Source organism: Glycine soja, chromosome 10, assembly GCF_004193775.1.
Source record: "Glycine soja cultivar W05 chromosome 10, ASM419377v2, whole genome shotgun sequence".
Taxonomy (NCBI): Eukaryota; Viridiplantae; Streptophyta; class Magnoliopsida; order Fabales; family Fabaceae; genus Glycine; species Glycine soja.
Window position 1 is genome coordinate 42310923 of NC_041011.1, and position 16759 is coordinate 42327681.

The window sequence follows — 16759 nt, forward strand, 5'->3', positions numbered from 1 at the left end:
TATTTAATTTTACCAAAATCAACTTATCTCATATTATTATGAATAACATCATAAAAACAAGGAGGAAAAAAAATGATAAATAAGAAAATAAAGGAGAGGTGGGAAAGTATGTGTGTTTGATTGAGTAAATAAAAAGTATGAATCTCGTTTTTTTTAATATAAATTTACATGAAATGAATAGTGAAAAATGTTTCTTTTAAAAAATAATCAATTATTTTAATTAATAATTGATCGACACAAATCTTATATTTTACTTAAAGTTGCATAAGTAATTTTACGAAATTTAACAAAATTGTGTGTTTTAATCTATAAATTGAGAAAAAAAATTATTACTACTGAAGTAAAAAATACTTTTAAACTCCCACAACTTTAATCCAAACATATATACACAATTTTTTTAATATAATAATTAATTTTTATTCATGACAATCAATTATTTGTTGATCGATTAACAATTGATTCTTTTATTTTTTATTTTTTTATTTATCCTATTTATTTCCCTCCTGTCAAACGCACCGTATATTTTGAAAAATATTCATTATACCATTTCTTATGATATAATAATACACCATTTTATAAATGCATAACTATAATATAGTTATGAGCTAGTCTATGACTACAAATTTATTAGTTTATTAAATAAATACATCATTGGGAAGGGAATTAATATATTTAAATGTTTTAAAATGATCCATATTTGTGAGCAAAATAATTATGAATATTTTGAATGAGAATATTTTAAAAATAAAAGATAAAATGAGACAAAAAAAGGATAGTATTATTTTCTTTAACTTTTTTTTTTTACTAAATTTATTGTACAACTTTAAAATTCGTTTAATAAATTTCATTATTTGTGGCAGAAAAAGACAAAGCAAGTTTACAGAAGAGAAGTTGGCTTGGAATCTGATGAACCAAGTGGGACTGAGGGTATAATTATTCTTATTTAGCACACATGCCGAGGGGAATGTTTATGGGGCCCCCACATGGAAAAAGAAAGAGAAAATTGGAAGATAAGAGGGCATGTCATGTGTCAGAACCTTGTCACTTTTTTTCTTTCGATTGGGATAGACATAGGAAGATGTGGGACGCAAGCAATGATCATTGGCTCGCCTTAATGGTGTCAATGTGGGAGAGAGAAATAAGAATGTTGTCAATAGAAAAATCATCACTCCACAATCCTTAGATTTTTTTCTTATTTTATTTATCTCCTTCTTCTTTATATCATGAAAAATTCACTCTTACCTATTTGCAAACCAAACGAAAATAGTACAAGCAGAAGTATATTATTGTTACTATTGTGGTGGCTGGTGGGTGGGCTTTTGATTGATACAACTTTATAGTTTGTAGCTATGATGACTATAGTTAATTAACGTTACTTCTTTAATAATGGGATATCACGTGAAGATATCAGAAGTCTCACCTGGCTTTTGTTCTCCTCTAGCTATTCATGAATCATGATCATAACACATTTTAACGCGGATCTTGCTATATACAACTGACAGCTCCAATTAAACCTGAATGTATTAGCACAAAACAAATAGTAGAAAGAAAAGGGAAGGAAAGATAAATTAAATAAAGGTTACCATCACATAGATATTCACAGCCAAAATACTTACGATGTATCATTCGTAAGTCATAAACATAACATACCAATTTATATAGTCATAAAATATTCTTGTACATTATACATTTTTGGAATCCGGTAAATCAAACCAATTGATGATGTTGCCCTGCTAATGTGATAGAAGAAATTACATGAAATATAAAAAAGGGCAACAACACTTAATTTACCCGGCCCCTCTTTCTAGCTACTTGTTAACCCTAAAAAAATGGAGTTAATCTTGATCTCTTCTACCATTACATATAACCAAATGTAATATAACTCTTGTTTTAATTTTCCAAGTACTACTGAAGCCTGCCTAAAATAATTAAGCTTCTTCTCAAGATCCCAAAACTTGGTCATCATGAAGAGATATAAGAGGAGCCAGATACACATAAGAAATTGACGGAAGTGGAAAAGAAGCCCACGTATGAATCGATCCTATCAGCTGTTAGCCAGTTATGAAGAAATCCAAACAAGTGAAGTCCCCACATGATCTGAAGGAAAACACATCCCCCCCCCGAAAAAAAAGTACAAAAGAAAAAAATTGACTTAGTAGAAAGCAAGAGAAGAAATTAAGTAAACAAATATAAATATATATTTATATGACTCTCTTAATGATTAATTACCATGATCCTCCGCCTAACATTCCAGTCCAATACCCAGTTGAATCCCCTTGTTGCGTCTGATTCATTGTGGTGGTGCTAGAAACCTGTTTTAGGTCCTCAAATGGAAACAAGAGCCTCCCACCATGAACATTCTGAAGGCTTGTGTACCCCTTTCCAATCCCATCTAAAGAGAAATTCAAGGTTCCTGGCTTGAAATCTTGCAGAGGAAATCCACAAGTGTAGATAGAATTTGGATTAGATGGAACTGGAATAGGCATGAAAGAAGTACTCAAACCAGTACTGGAACTAGAAGTGATCCCAGTAAGAAGCTCTAATGCAGAAAGGTGATGAGAAGTGGAAGTAGTTGTAGTTGTGGTTGAAGAAGAAGCTGACATGCTGTTGTTGCTACTATTGTTGTTGTTATTTTGTTGGACCAATTCAGAGATTTTTCTGAAATCTGAGGTGGTGGTGGTGGTGGATGGGAAAGCCAAATTGAGATCTTGGCCTTGATGAATAATACTATTATCATTGCTCTTAGGGTTTTGAGTAGTGTGTGACAAAGTTGGAGGTGTGATGACCAGATCTGCAGAAAGCTTCTTATTGGTTGAATTATTGTCATTGTGATGACTATTGTTACTACAAGAAGCTGAAGATCTCTTGTTCTTCCTAGAGCCACCTCCTACAGGGATGTTCCTGAGGGTCCCACCTTCAGTCCAATACCTTCTACAAGTCTTGCAGAAATACCTAGGCTGTGTGAGGCTGTAGTTGTTGTAGTAGCAGAACTTGGTGTTAATTGAATGACACCTTGGACAATTAATAGCTTGTTCTTTCTGTGGCCTTGGCTTCCTTTCTACAGAACCTACTGCAGCCTTTGTACATGTAGTATTTGTCACCACTATATCTTCTATTGGTTTCACCACCATCTCCTTCAATATTAACCATGCACATAAACAAATTAATTAATAAAAAAAGCATGTGTGTATCAAACAAATATGTATCAAAACAAGAAAATTAATTTACTTGGTCTACAAATTTTTATGATCGAGAAAAATGGTGGAAATTATGTATATAATTATGATATAAATGGAAACTTTTGATCTACTACTTTATGTTGTGGAAAAAGTGAAGGAAAAGGTGAGAAAGCGAAAGGTGCACACATACTATGTTAAAGAAAATAGATGGGTGGGCACGTAGTTTCATCACTTGCACCACCAGGTACAAACATGTGAACAGCTAGAAGGAATCAAATTAAGGACTAATTACCTGTGGCCATTGAGCTGTGTCCATGGATGGATGAAGATGAAGAAAGAAGGATGAAGTTGATGAAATTAAAGAAAGAGAAAGAGAAATGATGATAGGTTTTGTAATTTAGTTGAAACGGACCCGTTTTTGTTGCAAAAGCAGAATAAAGGGAATGTTAGAGACCTGTGCGTGAGTGTGGAACGGTGTATGACTGAATGAATAATGGAGTACCTTTTTTCTACTTTATCAATTTTAATATCAAGACTTCAGAGAGAAGAGAATATGGGTGGGTTAATTAATTCATTATTTTTGTTTCCTCATCTCACCGTGACCGTGGTATATATATAAAATATGAATATAATTTATATATATATAAATTATTAGCAGGAGATAACATGATTTTAAGAAAATCTAAATGTAATTAAAAAAACTGTGAAAATGAATGTAAAAGACTCAAACTAGGCATAAAAATATGTTCAAAATAAAAATGCTCAAGATTGGGAAAAAAAATATTACGAAAGAAGTTGAGTTAAATAAGGCTAAAGAACCTTTTTCTTGCATTCTTGCTGCGAATTCTGCATGCGACGTAGATACAATCATCATTCTCATTCTCTGCAAGAAGATTGGAAGAATCATATATCAAACTTACAAAAGAATTAATGGTGCAATATGCAAGCCAAAATCATATAATACTATCTACTCTCTTTTCTTTTTTCTTTTATGTTTGATAGAATGAGAATTACAAACTATTAGGTTGCACAGGATAAACATTGTTTTACCTGATAATTGTAGGTGTATTTGGAGGGGTTTTAATCCAAAAATGGAAAAATCAAGTGACATTTGTTATGACTCATTTTTGTCCATTATGATCAAACTTATCTCATGGCAAAGAATTGCCTTCACGTGAAATACCTAAAATGAAAGAGGGGAGATTAAAACCAGGGAAAAAGAAAGGAAAGAAACTTCTTTTCTTAAAAGAAAATGATTAAGGAACATACCTGCAGAAAATTCTATTTTTTGGAAAAGCTATAGAGAATAACACGAGAGAAAGATAGAAAAAGAAGGTATCATCTTAGCACACCGGAACACACATTAACGCAAGAGAGAAGAGTGAAGTCATATGGATTTTGCTTTCTTGCTAGTTGTTATTGGAGTGGAGAGAAGACACACGGGACTTTTGCCCTTTAAATAAGACTCGGAAGGTCATCTAACCCATCGCCAAATATTTTTCTTATTTAATTTTATTTATTTTGTATGTTTTATATATGAGAAAATGTCAACTTACTTCAAGATCTCTCTCATCATTCATTCTTTTAAAATCTAATGATTAAGATTTAATATTTATTACAACTATTAAATTTTAACAAAATGAATGATGAGAATGAGAAAAAATTACTATTAGAATAAGTTGATCCTTCCTTTTTATATATTGATAATACTTTTTATCTTATTAAATTAATATTTAATTTAAATAAATTAGTTAAAAAAAAGTTTAAGTATTTTTTAAACTAACATCTTATCTCTATTTTGAAGCAATTTCACAAAAAAATAAATTTGAGCGTTATAAAAAAATAATTCAATAACCCCTTTATGTTTACAATTTCTCGATCTTCTCATAATAATATATAAATAGTTTATGATTGATATTGAGGAAAAATAGAAAATGTAATTAATAATTCCTTTCATTACAAAAAGGGGTAATTAAACTAGAAAATGAAAGAAAAATCAAAATAGATTCTAAGGAATGAGAGGATCAGACGACATAGCAGCAAGAGTAACCAAATTAAGATTTATAAATTTTTTTAATTATGTATAAGAAAGAAATAGTGTACTCGATTCAAGAGAGATAAAATTGCCTAAAAGTATATGCAAATGAAAGAACAAAACAATTGTGTAGAAGAATTTTGTATTAGACCTTTTTTAACTGATGGTATACATTTTTTATATAGGTAATAAAAATGCAAAATTTGAGGAGAAATTTGTTTCAGGAATAAATGAATGATGGAGATCAACGTTTCACTCGAAAGAGTTTAATAGTTTATTAATATTTGTGTTTAGACTTTTTTTTTTATCTTGTAATTTGTGCAAACACCTCATCGAAGATTTGGTATAAATCTGGTTATTATGAATTGGTTTTGTAGTTAGAAGGTTTTTCTCGAGTGTAAATTTAACACAAAAACTATTTAATCATATTTTTTGTCAATCAAACCATTGAGAATCAATAACTCGAAAAACACCCCCTGGTTGCAACAAAACTAATCTTGTAGCATTTTTTTTAACAAAGACGCATTATAAAAAAAATAATATCAATGTATTGTTTCTAACGAAGGCACCAATATCAGCCGTCCAAGGCCATCAAAAACTACATAAAGCGTGTACGAGAATTGGCTCTTTAAAATCAAATCCAAGTTAGAAGGTACATCATGTATTTGAATGCATGTTCATCTTCCATAGACCCCAAGTCCATTATTGACACAACAACTATAGATCGAAGATTTGGTATAAATCTAGTTATTCTGAATTGGTTTTGTAAATTTAGCACAAAAACTATTTAATAACATTTTTTTATCAATCAAACCGTTGACAATCAACCACTCGAGAAACATCCTCTGGCTCCAAAAATCGATTTGGAATACCCAAATTTATATCAAATGTTTGATCTAGTTGTTATGTCGATATTGAACTCGAGGGATCTTGGGGTGGTTGGCACATTCAAATACATGATCTAGCTCCCACCTTGGATTTGTGTTTAAGGAAAACCTACTCTAGTGTATTTTATGGTGTTTTTGATGAGCATGGTGGGGCTGATATTGCTGCCTTCATTAAAAATGATGATAAGATATTATTTTTTTATGAAGATCTCTATTTAAACAAGGCTATGAGTTTTTTTTGAAGATGTTGTTGCCTTTGTTAAAAGAAATGCTATGAGATTACTTTTCTTTGTTAAAAATAACCTCAGCTTTGTTTTTAACAATGACAATAAAATCTTTTCAAAAAAATAATCTTGTAGCATTGTTTTTAACAAAGACGCATCATAAAAAAAAATATTATTGTATCATTTCTAAAGAAGGCACCAATATCATGTCGTCCAAGGTCATCAAAAATTACATAACACATGTACGAGAATAGACTCTTTCAAATCGAATCCAAGTTGGGAGGTATATCATGTATTTGAATGTGTTCATCTTCCATAGAACCCCAAGTCCATTATCGACACAACAACTTGATCGAAGACTTGGTATAAATCTTGTTATTCTGAATTGGTTTTGTAGCTAGAAGGTTTTTCTCGAGTGTAAAATCAACTAGTGAATAGACAATTTAGTTCATGAGATTGTACCTATTTTGCATATTAGTCTCTAACTTAATATTAAATTCAAAATAGTCCCTATCTTTGTATAAGTGTTGCAAAATAGTTCTTCCGTTAAATTTTAAAGTAACACCGTTAGTGAAGTCAATTTTAGTGCCACGTGGTCTATCCAACGTGGCACTAAAAGATGACGTGGCATGACATATGGACGTGCCTCTTAAAAGATGTCACGTCATTTGATGATAACAAAACGAGTAAATAGATAATTTAGTCCCTGATTTTGTACCCCTGTTGCATATTAGTCCCTAACTTAATGAAAAATTCAAAATAGTCCCTATCTTTTGCATAAGTATTGCAAAATAGTCCTTCCGTTAAACTTTAAAGTAACGCTGTTAGTGAGGTCAATTTTAGTGTCACGTCATTTGATGATGATAGAATGAGTGACTTCTTCAAATTTGATGGTTCTGAACCAATTGAGGCATATATACGAAAAAAAACTCACACACACTTGCACAAATAAAAAGAACAAAAAATCCACAGCAACAACCTTATCTTTGTAGCCAGAAATCGTGCAAGGCAAATTTTGCAACACTTTGCAATGCATGGACACTTTAAGCAAATTAAGAAGAAAAGTAAGAAGAAAAGAAAGAAGAAGAGAAAAAACCAGAGGAATAAAAAGATGACAAAGAATCCAAGGAGAAATCTGCGCCGCCAGAAATCGTGCAAGGCACAACCTTTGCAATGCATGGATACTTTAAGCACGATTTCTAGCATCTTTTAAGTTAGGGACTATTTTGCAACACTTATGCAAAAGATAGAGACTATTTTGAATTTTTCATTAAGTTAGAGACTAATATGCAACAGTAGTACAAAGTCAGGGACTAAATTGTTTATTTACTCGTTTTGTTATCATCAAATGACGTGACATCTTTTAGGAGACATGTCCACGTGTCATGTCACGTCATCTTTTAGTACCACGTTGGATAGTTCACGTGACACTAAAATTGACCTCACTAATGGCGTTACTTTAAAATTTAACGGAAGGACTATTTTGCAACACTTATGCAAAGATAGGAATGATTTTGAATTTAATATTAAGTTAGGGACTAATATGCAAAATGGGTACAATTTCAGGGACTAAATTGCCTATTCACTCTAAAATTAACACAAAAACTATTTAATCACATTTTTTGTCAATCAAACCATTGAGAATCAATAACTCAAAAAACACCCTCTGGTTGCAAAGATCGATTCAGTGTAATAACGGGTGATAACAAGAATATAAAAAAATTAAAAGAAAAAAAATGTTAAAAGTGTCATGCTAAGAATAAAAAATATGTATAAAATTAAAAGTCTCAAATTAGAAAAAAAAAATTAAAAATTAACAACGCAAGTGTTTAAAATATTTTAAAATAGTATATTATACACAATTTGTAAAAGCTAGAAAAAATAATTTAAAAATGGTAATAGGTATATTGTAATGTTTTTACAAAGTAGAAGGTTAAAAATAAATACAATATTTTCAAGAAAATATATAAAATATTGATAGGAAACAACGTGATTTTGAAAAGGTTTCAAAAATAACTAAATGTAAAGGATGTAAAAATGAAAAAAAGATCGAGTCATACTGCTTATAAATATATGTTCAAAATAAAAAATTTGAAAGTAAAAAATATTATGAAATAAGTTTAAAAATATACTGAACGTGGTTTAAAATGCTTATGATAAAAACATGATTTTAAAAATACTTCAAAGAGTATAATATATTCAATTTTGATCAAGTTAAAAATATAATTGAAGAAAAGTGATACAAAGAAGGAAGTTAAAAGTATACAAATAAATAAATATATTTTAAAAATATTGATAAGTGATCACATATATGATTTTACGGAGGTTTCAAAAGAATAAAATATAAAACATGTAAAATGTTTGAAAAGAATATGTAAAATGATTTCTGATAATAAGATTAAAAACTATGATAAAAAAGTGCAAAGTAGGAAAGATATTATGAAATAAGTTGAAAAATATCAGTAAAAGTGTATAAAATATTTTTGTTAGCACCCGTAGCACCCACGTCGCCTCTAACGAAGATGAACGTCGTCTTCCTGTTGTCGCCACGATGAGGCCAACTCGTGCAATAAGTAAACCCGGTTATCTACGAGATTATATCAATTAACAAACTATGCATTCGTTTGTAACCCATGAGTAACACGTGCAAATTAGTAGCTAGAAGACACGTGCTCATGCTTGTACTCCTTGCAGTATATAAACTGTTGGATCTTACCATATTGAGAATGAGAATAAGCATTACCTTTAGATCTCAGGAGGAGCCCTTCCTCGAATACGGGCAACCACTTATCTCCCTTCCCTGACTTGCGCCACCATTCTTAGCCTCAAGTCTTAGCAGTACCACCGTGAATCCTAACAACTGGTCTGACCTGCCGCCGCGGCCATCGCCATGGCTGACCATGGAACCAGGAAGACAACCACGGATCGACTGGAAGACGCCATTGCACGCCTCACTAACAGCCAAGCAAACCTCACCGAACGCTACACGGACCTCTCCGATAGGGTGGATTCTATCCTGGACCACCTTAGGATACGTGATGCGCACCAGAACCAGCCCTCCTCTAACAACCCGAACAACCACCGCAACTTCGTTAAGCTTGATATCCCGCGCTTTGACGGTCGTGATCCTCTCGGATGGATATTCAAGATGAACCAACTATTCCAGTATCAGAACACGTTGGAAGAAGAGAGAATAATTGTAGCCTCACTCTACCTCAACGACGCCGCCCTTAGCTGGTACCAATGGATGTTTAGCAATGGCTTCATAATGTCACGACAAGGATTCCTTCAATCTCTGGAATCACGGTTTGCTCCGACGTTCTACGACAATCCCAAGGGGGTTTTATTCAAGCTTCAGCAACGTGGTTTTGTTAACGACTACCTAACAAAATTTGAAAGATTGGCTAACCGCGTGGTAGGACTTCCTCCGCCATTTTTGTTAAGCTGTTTCATCTATGGATTAAATCCAGAACTCCGACGCTAGGTGTTGGCTCTCCAGCTAATCTCTCTTTTGCAAGCCACTACTCTCGCCAAGCTACAAACAGATAAGTTGCACGATAAATGATCTTTGTTCCAATACCCCTTCCAACCTCTTCCATTTTGTTCCTCAGCCAGCCTCAACCCTAAATCTAAGCCACCATATGTTCAACGTACACCGGAGGATATGGCGTTTCGTAGGGAGAAAGGTTTGTGTTATAATTGCGATGATAAGTGGAGTCCTAACCATCGCTGTAAGGGACGCATACTACTGTTCATTGCTGATGACTTACCACCGGACGACGACGACCCCGGCTCCGTAACAACCAATTCTGGCTTGGAAGGCAATGACGGTGATTCTGAACCAGCCATAGACACAAGTTTTCCCCACGCCAATCTTCACGCCATGTTTGGCCTTCCATCATCGGAGACATTCCGCATCTATGGTACCATTAAGAACGCACGTCTCACCATCCTCATAGACAGTGGGAGTACCCACAACTTCCTTCAACCGAGGGTTGCGCAATTCCTTCACCTTCCCGTCGAAACCACACAACCTCTAAGGGTCCTCGTCGGGAACGGGTCTGTGCTAGACTGCAACCAACGCTGCACTGATACTCAGTTGTCGATCCAGGGCCACTCCTTTCCGGTCACCTTCCACTTACTTCATATCAGTGGGGCAGATATCGTGCTTGGCATAGACTGGTTGAAACAATTTGGGCCGGTCACGACTGATTATACCTCCTTCATTATGAGGTTCACCCATTTGGGCTAAGAAACATCCCTGCAAGCCGATGTAGCTATTGGACCAGAACCTGCTTCAGCAACCCAAGTAAAACGCTTGATCCACACAGGTTCGACCTCAGCCTTATTTCACTTATGTGTTTTTTCTGATGATTCAACAGCTTCCACCGTGAGTCATCTTCCCCCTCTAGCCGAGCCCGTTGAAAGGCTTCTCCGTCGATATGATAAGCTCTTTCAGTCCCCGACACACCTACCCCCCTCACGCGAGGTGAACTACCATATCACTCTTCTTCATTCCATGGCGCCGGTAAATGTACGACCATACCGTTATCCTCACTTTCAGAAGACAGAGATTGAGAAGCAAGTCTTTGAACTGCTGTCTGCGGGCCTGATAAGAACGAGCACGAGTCCATACTCTTCCCCAGTCTTTTTGGTGAAGAAGAAGGACGGAACTTGGCGCCTATGTGTAGACTATAGATCCCTCAACACAGTTACGATTCGCGATCGCTTTCCAATCCCTACTATTGACGAGTTGTTGGATGAGCTGGGCCATGCATTGTGGTTTTCCAAACTCGATCTCAGGTAGGGATTCCACCAAATCCTTATGAGCGAAGCTGGCATAGAGAAAACAGCCTTTAGGACGCACCATGGGCACTACGAATACCTCGTTATGCCCTTTGGCTTGTGTAACGCACCTTTGACTTTCCAAGCAGCCATGAATCACCTCCTCGCGTCGTTCCTGCGTCGTTTTGCAGCTGTGTTCTTTGACAACATACTCGTCTATAGCGATTCACTATCCTCCCACGTTCAGCACCTCAATATAATCTTCCAAGCTCTTCTACGAGGTCAGTATTACTTAAAGCAAACGAAGTGTTTATTTGCTCACCCAGCTAGAGTACCTCAGGCATGTTGTTTTCGGCAAGGGTGTAGCTCCTGAGCCGTCTAAGATCCAGGCTATCATCCAATGGCCAGCTCCGACATCAGCCAAGGAACTTCGAGCATTTCTCGGGCTCACAGGGTTTTATCGGAAGTTCATTCAGAAATACGCAGCTATCGCAACCCCATTCACCAATCTGCTGTGTAAGGATGCATTCGAATGGTCACTAGAGTCGCAGACCGCCTTTGAAAAACTCAAATCCGCCATGACCACTGCGCCAGTGTTAGCTCTCCCTAACTTCAACGAGCCTTTTACAGTGGAAACGGATGCATCGGGCTCCACCATGGGGGTTGTGCTCATGCAGCAAGGACACCCACTAGCATTTTTTAGCAAGAACTTCAACCCACATTTATTACACGCTTCCACGTATGTGAGGGAGCTTCATGCAATCATCGCGGCTGTGCGTAAATGGTGGTAGTACCTTCTCGGCTGTCCATTTACTATCCTCACCGATCACAAGAGCCTCCGGGAACTCATGTCTCAGGTGATCCACACCCCGAAGCAACACTACTATCTCTCTAAATTGCTTGGCTTTGATTATAAGGCTGGTGCAACTAACATTGTCGCAGAAGCACTCTCGCGTAGGCCACCTGATTCAGGCCAACTGCTGCTGCTCTCTGTACCACAAATGGATTTCATGAGTGATATTCAACAAACGCTTGAGAATGATCCTAGTTTCCAGGAGTTGGTACGCAACATTAAGGTTAATCCTTCAGCATACCCTCAATTTCGCCTTAGTAAGGGATATTTGTTGTTCAATGGTCGAATTTGGTTGAATAAAACCAACCCTTATATTCCTTCCTTATTGTTGGAATTCCATGCCACACCACTTGGTGGCCATCTGGGGATAGCCAAGACCACACATTGTCTTGAATCAAGCTTCTTCTGGGAGGGAATGAAGCACGATGTTAAGCAATTCATTTGAGAATGCAAGGTTTGCCAGTAGAATAAGTCCAGTACTAGGCATATGGAAGGTCTATTGCAACCGCTACCGGTTCCGACGGGGGTATGGGAAGACATCTCCAGGGATTTCATCACCCATCTGCCTCCATCCAATGACTTCACTGTCATCTTAGTCGTGGTCGACAGGTACTCCAAAGGGATGCATCTCGGAGCATTGCCCACGGGGTTTTCAGCCTTCAAAGTTGCCACGGTATTCATCGACATCATCTGCAAGCACCATGGATTCCCTAAGAGCATCGTTTCTGATAGGGATCCCGTATTTTTGAGTGCTTTCTAGAGAGAGCTGTTCCGGCTCTGTGGCACTTGTCTTCGACTAAGTACTGTGTATCATCCACAGTCAGATGGCCAGACTGAGGTAATGAATCGCGCCCTCGAGCAGTACCTCAGGTGCTTTGTACACTCCCAACCGCCGACATGGTTCCGTTATTTGTCTCTCGCAGAGTGGTGCTACAACACTTCTCTACACTCCAGCTCGGGGCTAACTCCGTTTGAGGTTATATATGGTAAGCCTTCACCGTCAATACCTCAGTACATTCCCGGCTTAACAAACAATGAAGTTGTTGAGTCACTAGTTGCATCCCGTCAAGCTATGAACGCTAAGTTGCAGAAAACACTAAAAAAGGCTCAAGGTTCCATGAAGAAATACGCGGATGCTCAACGCGAGGATATAACATTTTTTGTGGGCCAATGGGTCTACGTAAAGCTTCGTCCCACCCGTTAGCGATCAGTCGCCGTAGTCAACCATTCGAAACTGTCAAAACGTTACTTTGGGCCCTTCAAGATTCTGGCCCGAGTAGGAGAGGTCGCGTACCGATTGGAACTTCCGGCTGAAGCACGCATTCATCCTGTGTTCCATTGCTCCTTGTTGCGCCATTATCACGGAGCTCCGCCCTCAGCCACTGAACCCTGGCCCCTGGAGATCATCGGCCATAAGCCGCTGCAACGCCCTCTTTGCATCCTAGACAACAAGCTTGATACTTCTACATCTCTTCCAACACAGCTGGTTCTAACCCAATGGGCTGGACAACCTCCAGAGGACACTTCCTGGGAGTCATGGCCCGAACTACAAGAAGCCTACCACCTTGAGGACAAGGTGGTGTCAGGGGGAGGAGGTATTGTTAGCACCCATAACACACACGCTGCCTCTGACGAAGATGAACGTCGTCCTCCTGCTGTTGCCACGACGAGGCCAACTCGCGCAATAACTAAACCTAGTTATTTGCGAGATTATATCAGTTAACAAACTATGCATTCGTTTGTAACCCATGAGTAACACGTGCAAATTAGTAGCTATAAGACACGTGCTCATTAGTTTGTTATAGTTAGTTACGCATTTCGTTATGGCCGTTAGATGCCTCATGCTTGTACTCCTTGCAATATATAAATTGTTGGATCTTACCATATTGAGAATGAGAATAAGCATTACCTTCAGATCTCAGGAGGAGCCCTTCCTCGAATATGGGCAACCACCTCTCTCCCTTCCCTCACTTGCGCCACCATAAAGCCTCAGGTCTCAACATGTGCCACCATAAAGCCTCAACAGTAGGAAATATTATGAAATAAGTTTAAAAATATACTAGATGTGGTTAAAAATGTTTATGATAAAAACATAATTTTTAAAATATTTCAAAGAGTATAATATATACAATTTTGATCAAGTTAAAAATATAATTGAAGAAAAGTGATACAAAGAAGGAAGTTAAAAGTATATAAATAAATAAATATATTTTAAAAATATTGATAAGTGATCACATATATGATTTTCCTGAGGTTTCAAAAGAATAAAATATAAAACATGTAAAATGTTTGAAAAGAATATGTAAAATGATTCTTGATAATAAGATTAAAAACTATGATAAAAAAGTGCAAAGTAGGAAAGATATTATGAAATAAGTTGAAAAATATCAGTAAAAGTGTATAAAATATTTTCTTCAAAAATACGATTTTCTGAAATATTTTTTATATCGAATAGGAAGCAAATTTTCGAAAAAGTTTGCAAAAATAATTGAATAAAATAGAGAATAAGTATATAAATAAAGTAGAAGGTTAAAAGTGAATATATATATATTAGCGGGTGATAACATGATTTTAAGAAAATCTAAATGTAATTAAAAAAACGTGAAAATGAATGTAAAAGACTCAAACTAGTCATAAAAATATGTTCAAAATAGAAATGCTCAAAATTGGAAAAAAAAAATATTATGAAAGAATAAGTTGAGTTAAATAAGGCTAAAGAACCTTTTTCTTGCATTCTTGCTGGCAGTTCTGCTAGCTTGTTCTTTCTGTGGCCTTGGCTTCCTTGCTACAGCACCTACTGTAGCCTTTGGACATATTTGTCACCGCTATATCTTCTATTGGTTTCACCACCATCTCCTTCAATATTAATCATGCACATGAACAAATTAATTAATCAAAAAAGCATGTTTGTATCAAAACAAGAAAATTAATTTACTTGGTCTATACATTTTTATGATCGAGAAAGATGGTGGAAATTATGTATATAATTATGATATAAATGGAAACTTTTGATATACTACTTTATGGTGTGGCAAAAGTGAAGGAAAAAGTGAGAAGGCGAAAGGCACACACTTACTATGTTAAAGAAAATTGATAGATATGAAAAAATTGATGGGTGGGCACGTAGTTTCATCACTTGCACCACCAGGTACAAACAAGTGAACAGCTAGAAGGAATCAAATTAAGGACTAATTACCTGTGGCCATTGAGCTGTGTCCATGGATGGATGAAGATGAAGAAAGAAGGATGAAGTTGATGAAATTAAAGAAAGAGAAAGAGAAATGATGATAGGTTTTGTAATTTAGTTGAAACGGACCCGTTGTTGTTGCAAAAGCAGAATAAAGGGAATGTTAGAGACCTGTGTGTGAGTATGACTGAATGAATAATGGAGTACCATTTTTCTACTTTATCAATTTTAATATCAAGACTTCAGAGAGAAGAGGAATATGGTTGGGTTAATTAATTCATTATTTTTGTTTCCTCATCTCACCGTGACCGTGGTATATATATAAAATATGAATATAATTTATATATATAAATTATTAGCAGGAGATAACATGATTTTAAGAAAATCTAAAAGTAATTAAAAAACTGTGAAATTGAATGTAAAAGACTCAAACTAGGCATAAAAATATGTTCAAAATAAAAAATGCTCAAGATTGGAAAAAAATATTACGAAAGAAGTTGAGTTAAATAAGGCTAAAGAACCTTTTTCTTGCATTCTTGCTGCGAATTCTGCTTGCGACGTAGATACAATCATCATTCTCATTCTCTGCAAGAAGATTGGAAGAATCATATATCAAACTTACAAAAGAATTAATGGTGCAATATGCAAGCCAAAATCATATAATACTATCTACTCTCTTTTCTTTTTTCTTTTATGTTTGATAGAATGAGAATTACAAACTATTAGGTTGCACAGGATAAACATTGTTTTACCTGATAATTGTAGGTGTATTTGGAGGGGTTTTAATCCAAAAATGGAAAAATCAAGTGACATTTGTTATGGCTCATTTTTGTCCATTATGATCAAACTTATCTCATGGCAAAGAATTGCCTTCACGTGAAATACCTAAAATGAAAGAGGGGAGATTAAAACCAGGGAAAAAGAAAGGAAAGAAACTTCTTTTCTTAAAAGAAAATGATTAAGGAACATACCTGCACAAAATTCTATTTTTTGGAAAAGCTATAGAGAATAACACGAGAGAAAGATAGAAAAAGAAGGTATCATCTTAGCACACCGGAACACACATTAACGCAAGAGAGAAGAGTGAAGTCATATGGATTTTGCTTTCTTGCTAGTTGTTATTGGAGTGGAGAGAAGACACACGGGACTTTTGCCCTTTAAATAAGACTCGGAAGGTCATCTAACCCATCGCCAAATATTTTTTTTATTTAATTTTATTTATTTTGTATGTTTTATATATGAGAAAATGTCAACTTACTTCAAGACCTCTCATCATCATCATCATTCATTCTTTTAAAATCTAATGGTTAAGATATAATATTTATTACAACTATTAAATTTCAACAAAATGAATGATAAAAATGAGAAAAAAATTACTATTAAAATAAGTTGATCCTTCCTTTTTATATATTAATAATACTTTTTATCTTATTAAATTAATATTTAATGTAAATAAATTAGTTAAAAATAAGTTTAAATGTTTTTTTAACTAACATCTTATCTCTATTTTGAAGCAATTTCACAAAAAAATAAATTTGAGCGTTATAAAAAAATATAATTGAATAACCCCTTTATGTTGTTTACAATTTCTTGATCTTCTCATAATAAT

General features: G+C 35.3%; 1 protein-coding gene across 7 annotated transcripts; it reads right to left on the reverse strand.

The window, feature by feature from the left end:
- Positions 1 to 1200: 1200 nt before the first annotated feature.
- On the reverse strand, positions 1201 to 16287 carry LOC114369632 (dof zinc finger protein DOF4.6-like). Of its 7 annotated transcripts, XM_028326859.1 has the most exons (8): positions 16122 to 16287; positions 15903 to 16035; positions 15672 to 15735; positions 14685 to 14819; positions 13873 to 13981; positions 3999 to 4062; positions 2230 to 3134; positions 1201 to 1514 (listed from the first exon to the last, which is right to left on the reverse strand). In XM_028326859.1, the coding sequence occupies exons 6-8, from the start codon at positions 4029 to 4031 to the stop codon at positions 1442 to 1444; spliced, it is 1011 nt and encodes a 336-aa protein (XP_028182660.1). In that variant the 5' UTR covers positions 4032 to 4062; positions 13873 to 13981; positions 14685 to 14819; positions 15672 to 15735; positions 15903 to 16035; positions 16122 to 16287; the 3' UTR covers positions 1201 to 1441. The 7 variants fall into 7 exon arrangements, with proteins under 7 accessions (XP_028182660.1, XP_028182661.1, XP_028182662.1 ...); XM_028326860.1 differs by lacking the exon at positions 13873 to 13981; XM_028326861.1 differs by lacking the exons at positions 15672 to 15735; positions 15903 to 16035; positions 16122 to 16287 and adding an exon at positions 15160 to 15315.
- Between the last annotated feature and the right edge of the window lie 472 nt (positions 16288 to 16759).